Genomic DNA, 15685 nt, shown 5'->3' on the forward strand with positions numbered 1-15685 from the left:
AAATTATTCTTTAGTATTAAATCTAACTTACTTCCTCAGTAATGAAATAGAGTAGCAAAAGTTCACAATACATTTATTCTACTACTAGCTGACTCGCGCAACTTCGCTTGTGTCACATGAGAGAGAATGGGTCAACATTTTCCCCGTTTTTGTAACATTTTATACTGGTACTCTACTCATATTAGTCGAAACGTGATGATGTAAAGCCTATAGCCTTCCTTATAGGCTATCTAACACGAAATAATTTTTCAAATCGGACCAGTAGCTCTTGAGATAAGCGCGCTCAAACAAACAAACTCTTCAGCTTTATAATATTAGTATAGATAAGTGTAGTTAAAACTAAACAAATACACGTAATAACTGTACACTTTGTATTCATTATTCAGCACCCGAGTGCCATGTTAACATAAACGCTGTGTTTTAACGACTGCGATGTAAATGCATTTGTCAACGAAAGCCTGTCTTTTTAGCTCGTTAGATAACTAGCTCAGATAAATTCGGTTAAGTTCGTTCATTCTCGGCTTTATTTATGTTAAGGTTGTTGATTTTCTTTGTGTAAAGCGATGCTGTTAATTTTATTTAAGTATGAGAATGTATACTTACTTTCTTATAAACTTAAGTTCACACGGATTTCAGTAATTTCTACATACAAGAAAAAATATAAATTTTATGCTGCCTACTAAGGTATTACTGTATATTTATCTTATTTTCTAAAATTTTATTTATATTTTGCACACGTCCGAAAATTTAGGTTAAATTATACTTTATTTTTTACCCTGGGTCTTTGACTATTTCCATGCGCAATTTCGTTAAATTGATGAAGTTGTTTAGCTAATGAAAGCGTTCACAAGACAGACAGAAATATGTATTTCTACATCAATAGTATTAACCCATATAATCAAGCGATCGAAACATCTAACAAGATTGCAACTAATCACTGTCTAAACTATCAACGTATAAAAAAATACGACCGCGAATCAAGGACAATAATTATTCAACAAATTGTTCCTGATAGCTTCTATTTCAAGTAAACCTGTACATTTACATCTGGAAACATTTCCGTCTGCGTGGGAGCCACCCTCATTAAAATATAGGTCGAAACATGAATAATATCGCGCTATTAAGAGCCTAAATGTACTGAACAAACACTGAAATCTCTCATTTAAAGGAGTTTACACACTAGAGTCGTCCACATTGATGTCGGTGTCTGCACAAAGAATCATGTTTGATAAATTAAAAAATTACCTTATATATTTTATTTATTTTAATTCTCTAACACTTTAAACCGCCGTCTATTTTTTTTGTATCTATATCTCTCTAATAGTTGCTTGAAAGGTATCGCCTCTGTGCGACAAGTCCGCCAATTGTAGCCGCCTTTATATTATTTTCTGTACGAAATAAATAGTATTATTTTTTACTATAAAGACATTCATGAGTTGCAGTTTTATCTGTAGGCTACTTTATTCTTAAAGAATAATATTTAAAATACAACAATACCTCACTGTTCTGACGTTTCGGTATAGAATTAACTGATTTTTTCATTGTAATTCAAATTGATGTGTCATCATAATTTAAGATATTGTAACATGAGATTTTTCATTAAAATATATTTGGACACAATGGTTATCTTATTGCAAACAATTCTATAGAATGTTACATAATGTTCGATACTTACTGCATGTTTGGCGCAGTGGTTAAAGTGGTCACTTTGCCGCAATAACCGCAGCGCCGCGGATTTGAATCCCCCCCCCCCCCCCCCGGACAAATCTTGGTGTGATGAGCACGAGTATTTGTTCTGTGCCTGATTGTTAATGTATCCATATGATTATAAATCAGAACATATACTCGTTACATATTATGCATTTGTCTTTGGTTTGCTGAATGTTACACAACATTGTCTAATGATTAGATTGCAATCATATGAAGCAATCTAACTTAGGACAAAGCTTTCTTATAAACTTGCATCCTCCAATTTATCCAAAGTCCTTTCTTAGCGGATACTTACGTCATAACACCTACCTGCATGCCAAATTTCAAATTTCATAGATCACTATGTCAGTCAGTCGACTTTGAATGATATACATATATTTAGATAGCTGTTATTTATGTGAGACTCTACTAGCTGCAGAAATTAAACTATTTTATCGGGAACACATTTTATACTGGAAATATTAAAGACAAATACAATTTATGCCGAACTCCCGATGAACCGGGTCATTTCCTATCACTATCGAGCCAACTATCATAATTTATCAAAGTTGCAACAACGGAGTCAAACTTTCAATGAAATTTCTGCTCTGTGCTTCAAATTTATATGCTCTAGATGACTACGCTGATAGTGAGCCCTCGGCTTTCCGTCGCTCTTATTCGAGTGTGCAAACTGTGCTAGCTCTGCATATCTTAGAGAGAATTAAATGCTATCCTAAATGTGGTAAGTTAATAGGACTAGGAATATTGGGCTACAAATGTTGTTTGGTAGAGAGTTTTGGCAACTATACTTCTCAATTCTAAGCTTCCGGCTGTCTGCTTGCTTTTTTTTAAATAGCACTTCTTGTAACTTGCATCGCGTAAGCGTCGTTTTAAGGATGAATATTTTTATGAATTACCAGAATCTAACTTAGTATAGTTTGTTGTATGAAATAATCGTGACTCACACTGACAAAAGTGGTTTTCCTGGTATATATTTATTTAAGAGTGCATATTATTTACTCTACTATACCATAATGTCTGTCTGTGTCCATAATGTCTGTCTACCATAATGTCAAAAGAAACGTCGAAAAAACAGACTTAATTTTATTAAGACAAATCTATTTGTAGTAATTCTAGACACAAAATTGCTTGGGTGCACAACGACAGTAAAACGCAAGCGCATGACGCACACTTTTACCTATAATGATATGGTAAAAATCGTATTTCCACCCAAAAAAGCCATCAGATGTTAAAACGCTGTCCAAACATTTGTATCGTGATCGTAATAAATAACGCATGCAGGACAAAAAGCCTCAGTCATATATCTTTGTGTCCGTATATTCACGAGAACGGGAATTTTTAATTTAATACCCATTGCGATGTTGCCAACGGTATTCGGAATGCTTGTTAAAAGGTTCTGTATTTAATTGTTCGGTAATTTTTGGATAAAATCACGACTACATGAGTTAAACGCTTTCTGTGTGGACTGGAGTATTGATGCAAATGCGACGTTATAAGAATTAAATCTACACAAATAATGGGTTCCTTCTCATCGACGAGTACGGTATATAATGTATTGTAGCCTGTGCCTCGATTCTCTACTACTATCGACTACCGACAACCGAACTGTCATCGAGAAATTTTGTATGAAAATCTGATCAGCGCCTCTGACGGGAGTCGTAGGAAACATTTTGGCAGTACATTCTAAATGTCAAAATTCGATAGCTAGCCGATTGTCGGTAGTCGATAGTGGTAGAGAATCGAGGTACTGATTTCCAAACATAAACAAAAATATAAAACTTTCGTTATCATTTTAAAGAAAGAACTTGTCGAAGTTGCAGGTTGCCATGTAGGACGCATGTAACATATCGTCTTATGTTCACGACAAAAGCATACCAGTTGCAAACGCGTCTTATATATTTTAATCAACGGCCTACTGCCGTAATGCGATTTTTTTGCAACTATCGGCAACAACTTTTTGTTTGAAAAACTGAACAGCCCGTAGCTGAATAAATTTCAAAGAACTTTTTTCTTTTAATGATTATAAATATCAAACATTCGGTAGTCTATAGTTACCGACTGTAGAAAATCACGCTTTAAAAAGTACATTATGTAAATCAAAGTAAAATAAAAAATCTAAGCAAATTAGTAGTAAAAATGGTCATACCTATTTAAAATACAGATCTCTAAAAAAATCTGCTAAATGGTTGTCTTTATGTAAAATATATTGCGTTAAAAAATCCTTAAAAACATTATTCAGGTATAACGAGCCTTTAAATTGTAATGGAAACTGCTATCAGATGTTATTACTTAGATTTATTGGAGAATCTAGATTTTTGTTCCAACTTTTCATTGTTGTAATATTTATTAGTCTGGATGCCTAAACAAATATTTGTTTACTGACTAGCTGGTTCGAGCGGCTCTGCTTGCATTTAAAGTATCATACATACTCATTCCTTAAGATCCTTTATCAATTAGCGCCTCTGATCTTAAACCATCAAACAACACGGAAGAGAAACAACCTTAGGATAATGCTTTCATCATGAATTAATTAATTGCATTCACAACTTCAGAACAACACACACCGCGATTGCGGGACGGGCGCGACTCGGAGCTGGTAAACCTATAACAATTGTTACTTTACTTTGTGTTGGTATAATTTTATGAGACATGGTAGCAATGAAACCGGTCATCTAGGGAATTGTCATCAGAGGAACAGTCCCTTCTGTTATCCACTACCGGCAATCGACTAGCTATCGAAAAATATTGTATGTAAAACTATTTTGGTAGTGCATTTTAAAAATCAAATGCTTACTCAATAATACTGATTGTAGACAATTGCGCTACAGAAGACAAAAAATTAAACACGAGAGACAGAGATAAGGAGTACAAATAACAATAGGTTACCGTAAGTTGCTCTATGTTAATTTGTGCGAAACATAATGCGAAAATAATCCCAGATAAGTTTATGGAAGACGCACACAAAACACACGCAGGTTTAATCGCCCAAATCTCGAGGTTTCAGTATTTTATAGTTACTGTTGCAACTGGTGTTACATTATGTCGCTCTCGTATGTTTAAAGCTATAAACTATCCGTCTCGCAACGCAACCGCGTGGTGTGTGTCGTGTGCTTTATTCCTTTCTCACTCTTTCTTCCCCCTCTCTCCGTATATCTCTCTCTTTCTTAAGTAAGCTGAACAGACAGAATTAATGAATTGTAAATGATTGTGACGCGGAAATACTTGTTATTTGGTTTATTAATTAGATGATTAGGCGGATCTATCAATTAAGACGTAGGTTGTATACACAAGTAATAATGATGATGTGTAATGTTTATGTTGAAGAATCGATTACTGATGATCGATCAGATGGCTGAGTTGACTGCTAGGCACATTGATAGTGTATGCGACTGCCGAGCAGAAGTCTTGGATTCGATTCCCGTGTATGGCAAAGTGTTATTACAGATTTGTATCATAGTTGCCACGCATATACATATATCACCTTCAAATCCTGCGTCGTGCTAAGCGCTATTCCAAATTTGTAGCGTAAGCGACTACCGCCAGAGGCCTCCCATTTGAACCTTGCGTGGAGCTATAGTATTAATCTAAATTTATCAGCCAATACATTTTCCATAATTGACTTGAGATATTTCTAAGAGTAAATAGTAAAGAAGAAAATCTGTTTCTTACGCTAAACTACAGAACCAAAAACGTGCTATCTCAACAACAACGTTTGCAAAACAAACTGGCAATTTTCTATTACTATCGACAACCGTAGCAACTGTATTTGCAGTACATTTAAAATGTCAAGCTCTCGATACCCAGTAGTGCTGACTGTAGAAAATCGCTACAATCTTAAAAAGGCTGCATTCATTGTTAAACAAAATGCACATTTTCTTGTTGTTGCCAACTAGGAGTGTCGCAACTACTTTATCTTGCAAACAACTAACAATAATTTATACTCTGCAAATATAAAATTACAATCTCTACGCACCCATCTGTTCTTGTGAAAAGATTCATAGCTGTACACTAGAGCAGTTGTTTAGCACTGAATAAATACATTTTATTTCCCACTTCAAGATTTACTGCTGATTTTAAATTCAATTTAATTCTGCTGTTAAGTTGCAAAGACATACTAGGCGATAAAATATGTATGTGGTCCAATGATGGTAAAAACGTTGGCTGGAATCTCGAGTGCGAATTTAAGACTGGATGGAAAAGGTTAAGTATCTGTAATTGCATATTTTTATTAAATTACAATAGACATCAAATCCCACTGGTCTCTGTACCTATATCTGTCCCTGTGGGTAGAAAGTGTGATTTTATGCATGTATTTATTTTTGTAAGGGCTACCGATAAGTGTATATGTTTTGGTTTCAGCATGAACCAAATGAACCAAATATTAATATGATCCATACAAAGTTGTTTCGGCATTGTTTTTTTTATCCTTATTTGTGTATATCCCCATGACGTATATAGTGTACAATTGTACATGTTAAATAAAGTCTATAAAATGTATGTAAATAAACATTACTATTATATATAAAGATTAGGTAAATTAGCCTCTATAGAAGACAGCAGTAACATTTGATCCGATAAGTTTAATCTGAGATTACCTCCTCGAGAGCAATGACGCACAGTGTACAAGTGTTACCGAAATATGTATATAGAACTTCAAAAAAATTGTGTAGGTCACCTTGTGCACGAGAGTTGACGGTATGACGAGATAACATTACTTTCTTAAAAAAGCAAGCCGTGAGTTTCTTGCAGTGTTTTCTCACGAGCAACCAGCTTTCCCGAAACGGACAAAAAATACAATTAGTGATTTCAAATATATTATTGTTTGAATTTTACGAAATAGAGACTATTTTAAATTTTTATTTCAATATTTAACATTAAAATCGATCGAATGATGATTAAGAATCAATTAAATACGTTTCAAAAACTAGTACAAAATAAACAGACTGAAAAAATATTTCATTTATTAACATAAATATAAAAGATAAAATAAATAGTATTTTATTACAAAATCTAATCTTATTAAAACTAATGAACTGATTAAACTACGCCGTCTGCCTTTTGTCTGCCGAATCTGTGAAAAATTAATTATTCAAATTAACTTAAACACACTTAATTAAAACCATTTCATACAATGAAATATATAAAAGAAATTAAATATGTGTAATTCAATTTTGAAAATGAAACGAGTAAAAATACTTTATGATAAACATAATATTATGTTTAAATCGAAATAAACATCTAATTTATTCGTAATCAAAACGAATTGAATTATTTTAAGCCTTTCAACTGCAGATGTTGATTTAACTAAACAAAAGGTTTTATAATGAGCATATTATTTACTCAGAAACTAAATTCATTACTTTAAAGAGATGCAAGTCACTAACCCACCCTAGGATAGCATAGATTTAGTGCTTTTAAATTCACATAAATAATTATTTATTTTATTGTATGGTTAGTTGGCAACCTAGTGTCAAACTTGTTCAAGACGCCTAAAAGACCTTTGACACTACTTTTCAGCTGTCATCCTAATTGACACTCCGATATAAATTGACGTTTTACGAGCCTTTCGATGCACGGAGACGGTCAGATTAAATAGTGCAAAGTGGCTACCCATCCATGTGTTGACCGCACCTAGGGTTACTTAACCCAAAGGTCGTTTATCGGTGAAAGCAGCTTGTTGTGAGAGTTATGGGCTACAAATTTTTGAGTGACGGCTTACTTACCAATAGTTTTATTAGCTACGTCATCAGGTTCGTTCCATTTCTGTCTTTCACTGCTCCCAAATATGACGTAGAAGAGATTACACGCAATGTATACTCCTGATGATAGGAAGAATACCTTCCGCCATTCTAATGGCTCTGTCTAAAACAAACAAGGTGAACAATTAGTTTATACTTTGAAATTTTAATAAAATAAATAAAAAAATCCGTATTATTTTCTTGAAGTTACATTGGAATAATATTGAAAATGAAATATTTATATATCCTAACACAAATTTTAAGAAATCACTACTAAAAGTCTCTTAAAACATATTAATTGATTATGCTAATATTTATTTCCTCATGTTCTTAAAAAATGCGGAAGAAGTAAACTAAGTTTAACTTAGCCAAAATAATTCTACATGGAAATGGAATATGCTATCTTATTTTTTGTCAATACGTTAAACGCAGTTAAGAAGAAAAAAAAAGTATGATGTTACTACTTACTTCATCTTGTATAAGAGCACCGGCAGCGAGCGGTGCTAGAATAGACACCAGACTACTGAGAGAGTTTGTGATCCCCATCATAGTGGCAGCGAAGTTCGGAGCCATGTCTAAATGCACTAACTGTAAAAATGATATTCAATATAAACTGCTATGAAATTGTGCAGACGCTATTTGAAAGGTAATCAATAATTTACATCAGGATAACAACAAAAACGGAAAACCAAAATAGCATTTTTTTTGTCTCGGGACATGTTTCAACAAAAGTGGTCGAAGTAAAGAAAAGGGCCAGAACAACACCAATTTGCCAAAACGTATAGACATTATATTTATTAATGCAGTAATTCCGTGTCAAATATTAGTGAATTGTCACGTAATAACCTTAAATCAATTAATAACAATGTGATTACTTACTAAGAATCCAGTGTAAGCGCCCGCATTGATACCGACTGCTACCGTGAGTAGAACTATTGCCATGATAATGTCTACTGGCACTAGTGCCAGCGTTATAAGAGCTATTGCTGGTCCGAAATGCCCTGAAATAAAGTATAAATTACAGCCTCATAGTATTTTATAGACAATAACCATGATTTCACAGGCAAGGTATCGTGTACTGTCCATACTTTTCTGAGAATACTGTGACTGAGAATTTTCTGTCATACAAATATAGAAAGATTTTTTATTTACTTTTACGCATTTATTTCGGTTTCGGATAAACAGAAATAAATGCGTAGCAGTTGTACTATCGTATAAGTATTTTTACTTAACTCAAAATCAAGTCATTTATTCATTGAGATGAAAAATTAACATTTACCTATGATAGTCATTACAATTACTAAATCTCACCACTAGCTCGAAAAAAAAAAGTCTTATGAGAAGAGCTAGCAAGAAACTCACGGCCACTGTTTTCTTCTTCTTTAATGATTAAGTTCAAAGTTTTAGTATACAATAGTAGTTTTGCTTTCTTACCAATTGAATTAGACCACTTCCTACAAGCAGTGATGCTCAGCCATTTCTTCTTCAATATGTAGTCCGTTGCAAAACCGAAGGGGAAACTCATTAAGTACATCGCAAGATATGGTAGTGCTGAAATGATGCCGTTCTGTAAACAAATGAATATTGAAGAATAATATAAATCTTTGAAATTATGGAGCGTAACACATAAAAGTTTGGTTACTTGCTGATGAGTTTTTGCCGTAAATAGATTTTGAGATGTTTTATAAATATAATAAGCTAAGTCAGCTTAAGGTATATCAAGTTATCTTAATTTGTTTAAGTTTGATGAAACAATGATAAGAAATGTTATATATTGTAACAATATAAGTAAACGTAGTATGAAAATATAAACTTACAGATTTAATATCAACCCCCATGACCTGCTTCATATAAGTAGGTATTTCAGTCATGAGCGTCCAGAAGCCCCAGTTGAACCCACAGCTGGCTATGATCAGGGAAATGAAGGGTAGAGACGTCCATAGAGATTTCCACGGTGTTCGGAGTTTCTGTAAGCATTTCATTAATTAATATAGAACGATAATACTGGATTTATATTTTTATATAGTAATGGATTTTTTTTGTATTGACTACTAATAACCGGCTAGCTATCGAAAAATTTTGATTAGCAATCGATTCAGAGCCTCGAGCGGGAGTCGTAGAAATTATTTTAACGTCAAACTCTTGATACTCGATGGTTCCAATAATTGTAAAGAATCGAACTACGGTAGACGCATAATAAAATTAATTTTAGCTTTTAGTATTTTATAGTTTTTTTTTTTTTAATATTCAGGTATTGTATTTCTTTGTACATTATTTTTAGTTATCAATAAAAAAATCCCTTTCAAAATCATTGCTTGATAAGAAATTTGGCGCACCGCAAGTTGTGTATAATTGTGATATGATATTGCATCAATAACAAAAAACTTTTCCAATGTTATGATGTGTATATTTGGCCTCGAACAAAACAATCTATTAATAGCACCATGGGAAACAATATACAGCCCACAAGGTGCTTATCACACCATTATTTTCCCGTTCATTGCTATCGTCTCTACGTTAATGCGTTTTATGACTACACTGTCTCATAAATTGTATGTAACTCACAAAAAAGCGCGGTAATATTCCAAATATTGATATAATTCTTCTCAGACGAAAAAACTTCAAAGAGGAATGTGACATTCTTATTACCATGAAACGAAAATTACCATAATTAATATATCATTAATTTACACTAACTAGTATATATTTTTACGGATATCTCGAAAACGTCTCATTAAAATCTAGATTTCAAAGAGACTACATTAAGAACACAACCTTTTAAATGAAAAATAATCAAAAGACAAAGACGGTCCATCCGTTAAGGTATTAATAAAATACAGACGAATTGAAAACCGCCACATTGTTTTCCAAGTCGGTTAAAATATTAATCGAAAAAGGCAATAAGTCCGCCTATATACGACTAAGTATATATACTTTAAATAACTATAAATAAAGTAAGTAAGACAAAGTATAACTTTCCATTTTAAAATCTAGAATGGCATTGAGCAATGCTTGAACATTGTAGCTAAGACAATGGCCATCACATAATTTTGTAGAGAATAGCAGCGTGTAAGTGCAATGCAGTGTTGAAGAGTCAGTAAACAACCTGCTACAGACGGTTTATATTTCTTGGTGCTAAAAATATACGAGTATTCTGAGATACTAAGGTGACACATGTTCACACGCGAGTAGAATATAGCTTTTGGGACGTTGTAGATCTAAGATGGTACAGTTGTATATCGTCATATGTTGCATTTCCCTACACTAATTTATTTGTATATAAACATATGCATGCAAAAAATGCGTAAGTCACTTTTACTGTCAGGAGCCTAATGTGTTATGTACCTATTGTGACGTATACTGCTGTTTTGACTTAAAAATACTTTAAGTAACGTAAACCACTGGAATTTAAGAAAAATCTATGTGCAGCATAATTCTTCAGTAGGATTCCAGATTTTAATAGTTACTAAGACACACGACATGAAGAATAGATAGAGTAGAGTAAAGCTGAAAGATTTGATTTTTACTGCAAAAGAAAAGTTTCTGGAAAATCAAACTTACTTTATGTCCACCAATGTGTCCCAAAGACGTTTGGATATACAATCTTTCTTCTTCACTGATCATCCTCGAAGTCTGCGGAGAATCAGCGCCCAGGAACATATAGGCAACATTCCATACAGATCCTAAGATCCCATTCACGTAGAAGATGGCTGGCCAGCCAAGATAGTCTGCTATGAATCCTGATGACATGAGCTGAAGAGCTGTTCCTAGTTGTGCACCTGGTGGAGGAACAAAGGTTAAATTTTTTTCTTTAGGTTATTTTAGGCGGTAGAAAAATAAACAACTTTCAGTGGTTTAAACAAGTTAGATAATAAGGTTTTAGGTACATCATTAATGATGTGCAAAATGCTTAATAAAGAGGTATTTTTCCTTTATGTGTCCCGTAAAATAAGAAGATAGAAGTTCACAAGGTACTTATTAAGCCCGTCTAAGTAGTTAATTAATTTGAGACATATTATGTAGTTTTCAAAAAAAAAGTTAATACCGCTTTTGGAGCAACTGTTTATGATCAGACTTTTAAAACTGAATTATGAACTGAACCTAACAGTGTGGAAAAGTGCTCAATAAATAAAATTTATGCAGCTCAAACTTTATTAATGGCAAAATATGTCAACGGCCATTCTTCTTGATGAAATTGGAAGTGATTTACTCACCAGCATAAATAATGGTGCCCATTGAGCTCTTCTCTTCTAATGGGACCCATTTTGCAATCAGATGATGAATGGATGGATATAGGAAGCCTTGCGTTAAACCTTGAAGCACTCGGCATGCACAGACTAATTGCCATCCTCCCTGGTAAAGGAATATTAAATTTAAGATTGCATTAAGGTATTTAAAGACTTTTACCAAATCGTTTTTGCTACAAAACTATCCCTTCATTCTGGTGTTGGAAAATCTCACTTAACCGAGCATATATTATAATTAAAGAAGATTTATGTTACGTATGGGGAGACCTCCAGAGGCCTCCTCTGTAGACCTCCAAACACCTTGAACTAGTGAACGCCAATCTGAAAGCCACTGCGCGGTACATTGCTGGTTTCATGCAACGAAATAATCATATTTGTTTCATCAAAGAAAGCATGTATTAAATAGTAGCGGTCAGGTAATTGTCAATGAATTACACGTAATAGATTCAAATAAATCGATTTTTTATTTAAAGGCATTGGTAAAAGTGATATCATTTGCTTTATTTCCCACAACTAGGTTAATGTTCATGCATACAATTGTTTTTTTACAATTTCAACTATTAATTTATCAATGCAACGGGAGGTTCCCACTATATATGATGATTGACAAGAATGATTTAAAGATGTCTAGATTGTATTATCATACATTCATAGTTCGCATTGATACGAAAGATAAAAGACAATAATGTAAGATAGTACCATTATGACGCAGATAAAACTACATAGTTCTAGTGAATGAAAAGTTACGTAAAATGATTTTGTAGTTTCTGAGAATGTTATGTTTATCTGATAGGAATCTAATTCATTACATTCTGGCACGCCTGTTATAATCGAAAGCTTTACTACATACCAATAACGAAGTCGAATAATAATCATCGAAGTTATGTGTGTATTAGAAATAATTATCACTTGTTTGAATGATGAAAGAAATCATCAACTGAGAGTTGTTTAGAACAGCTCTTACAAAACCATGCAAAGTCTCTAACTCGCACTTAGGTAGCGCAGTGGACTCAAGGCCTATCCCATGTAGCGGGAGATTCTAGCCCAGCAGTGGGATATTATTGGGTTAACTTATATTACTTACATAATAAGCGCTAATAGGTATCAACAAAGACACCACAGAATTGACAGCAATACAGCTGACAACTAGGATCATGCCTCCAAATCTGTTCGCGAGCTCTCCACTTGGGATCTGCAGCATCACGTAGCCCCAGAAATAGGAAGACAAGATGATGCTCTGAGTTTGTATGCTCCAGTCGAAATGCTGCAAAGACGAATATTAGTCAGTGTGATCACGTAAGTAGCTAAAATGTTGTTTTTTTTTTACAACTACCGCACTAAGAGTTGCTGTTGTGTCGCGGGGATTTTTACCAACATACAATTAACAGATACAACGTGTCATATTCTGATTTTTTTTAGGTTCTAGAAGAGACTTTAAAGAAAGTAGGGAGAAAGAACTTTACTAATTTGTTACGTTACATCAGTCAACAATACATGATAATAATAAACTTAGGATGTTATTTTTCGTATACTTCTGCACTTGTGATCATAATTTTACTAACAGCAAACTACATTAGCTACTTTTTTAATTACCGCTAAGTTTGGGTTTCCGTGTGCAAAAGAAACAATATGCACTTACAACATCGCTAGCAGGATCAGTCATGGCAACGATGGCCATGCTCATGTTGACTCTCATAGAATAAGCTATGACAGCACCAAGGAACAGCATGCACACTTGGATGTGTCGCACTCCTAATTTTCTTTCTGGAATGAAAATATTAGTAGGACAAGAAGAATGGGTCGATATCTTGAATGATTGGTAGAAAACCATTGATATGTATGACGTAGAAGTTTGCCCAATGATGGGACATTTACAGATAAGTAAAAAGTCTGTTATGATTTTCTAGTCATAATCTCTAATAGTCCTCTAGTCTAGTTTAATGATATTAAATTATTTATATTGGTAAAGGCAATTAAAGCGAGGCTTAAGAGATAAATTTAATCACGGTGGGGAGACGGTGCAATCTTACAGACAAGAACCGAATACTTAAATTGTTATGCTGTAGGTATTTAAGTTATAACTTATGTATTGCAACTAGTTTAAATTTTGCAGCTCGAAATGAAACTAGTTTCTCGACGTGAAAAATTGTATAACTTAAACCCATTTGCAGAAGACACAAACAATTTAAGTAACACCGCTAATTTATTGTCACCATTTGTTCTCTTAGTTCAGAACAAACAAATATTTCACTGAAAGATTCAATTTATGTCTGCATTGTGTCAACTGCACCAAGATATAGTGAGACACTTAGTTTATTTGTGTTCCACGTATCTGTTCTCCATGGTCGCATGGCCATTATGGTAACCAACTGCTAAACACGAGGTCCCAAGCTCGGTTCCCGGGTCGGGCAAAATGTTTTTGAAATTTTATAATTTATCGTAGATTATTATTTTTAATAGCAAAACACACACACTTTCGCCTACACTTTCTGTTGTAATAGGTGTGATGTTATGTATGTACATATCTGCAAAATTTTAGTCCCAAAATTCATTATACAAAAGGTAGAACATGCTAGGACAGGATGTCCCAGAAAGACAGATATAGATCATATTACTATTGGTGATGCTCTTTGAAAAGATCAGGTGCATACTTGCAACCTGTGGTCATATTTGACAAGATTGTATGAATGTGAATGAAGCAAAACCAGTTAGTGTGGATTGCAGCGAATGCAATCTTTGGTCTTTGCATTTCTCGTGGGAAAAGAGCATGTGTATTTGCGTTTTTCTATACATAATCTGGTATGAAAATACCCAAGTGGAGACTTATCGTTATGAAAAGAAAGACACCACTAATTCCACTCCGGTTTGCCCGGATTCTACCTTGATAAGTTTTATTAAGGGTTAAAAACTTCTTCGAAAATTGCTTTACCTATTGGTAGAAACAGCATGAAAATTCGTTTAGTAGATTTGATATAATTCAGATCGGATTTTGTTTAACAATATTATTATACAGTGTAATGTAGATAAATGAAAAAATAAATTCAACCCATTAATGTCTCAGTGCTGGGCAAGGGTCTTCTCTAAGTTAGACTTTGAGACCATAGTGATTTGTGGCGACAGTGATCATTTTGTACTCACTTGATTTTTTCGGTTCCACATCTTCTTCCAATATTTTTAAGTCTTTAACACTCATATTGGTTTCTTCAATATCCTTAACAGCATACTACCATTCCATCTATTTCTAATTCTATATCAACTATTTATTTGATTTGCTATAGTTATATTACTATTATTAACAACTTTTTGGAGGAAAGAGTTCGTTATATTTTGTTATCAGTATTGTATCACAACTTAGCGGCTCCACTGTGTAGTGTTATGTGAATTATATAAAAAATATAACCATCAGCTGTCAGCGCATGTTCAGTAATCCCTTTATTGCGCGTTTTTTATTATGGAGTGCTAATATGAAAATATGGGCCTGCCCGTGTTATTAAATGGATACTTTCAGAATAACCATGTTGCAAAAGCAAATAGTGGTTCTGAAAAAAAATACGGATTTTTGGATTGCACATGAATTTTAATACAGGCAGTGTGGAATTGTGAAACAGGTGTATCGTTGTGACATATAAAAATTACCTTTGTTAACTTACAAAAGTTGAAGATTAGCAACAAAGAACTAAACATATTTTAAAATCATTTCGATTGTCCTTAAAATCACAGCCTTTAGTTTAAGTAAATCCTGCGGTAAAGTGTTGAAAAATATATTTTGTTGGACTGGTTTACAACATAATTAATTATTATACGTAATGCAGTCAAAGTCAGATACTAAAACTAGTATAGATAACACAAACAATCATGCTACTAAACTATTTATGTGTACATTTTGGTATTATTTAAGAAGATGGCAGTTGTTATCTTAACATCTTCATATCATATGCATTACGGGCTTAAATGATCATGTGAGGTAAAAAAACAGCATCTCATGTCATA

At 33.5% G+C, this 15685-nt stretch overlaps 1 protein-coding gene across 1 annotated transcript; it reads right to left on the minus strand.

Annotated features, from left to right (window-relative positions):
- Positions 1–1172: 1172 nt before the first annotated feature.
- Positions 1173–14888, minus strand: LOC142977771 (putative inorganic phosphate cotransporter). Its single transcript, XM_076121858.1, has 11 exons — positions 14834–14888; positions 13335–13459; positions 12780–12959; positions 11663–11801; positions 11010–11227; positions 9266–9415; positions 8883–9015; positions 8328–8449; positions 7917–8036; positions 7434–7572; positions 1173–1207 (listed from the first exon to the last, which is right to left on the minus strand). The coding sequence occupies exons 1-11, from the start codon at positions 14886–14888 to the stop codon at positions 1173–1175; spliced, it is 1416 nt and encodes a 471-aa protein (XP_075977973.1).
- Positions 14889–15685: the final 797 nt, after the last annotated feature.

Source organism: Anticarsia gemmatalis, chromosome 13 (assembly GCF_050436995.1).
Source record: "Anticarsia gemmatalis isolate Benzon Research Colony breed Stoneville strain chromosome 13, ilAntGemm2 primary, whole genome shotgun sequence".
Classification (NCBI taxonomy): Eukaryota; Metazoa; Arthropoda; class Insecta; order Lepidoptera; family Erebidae; genus Anticarsia; species Anticarsia gemmatalis.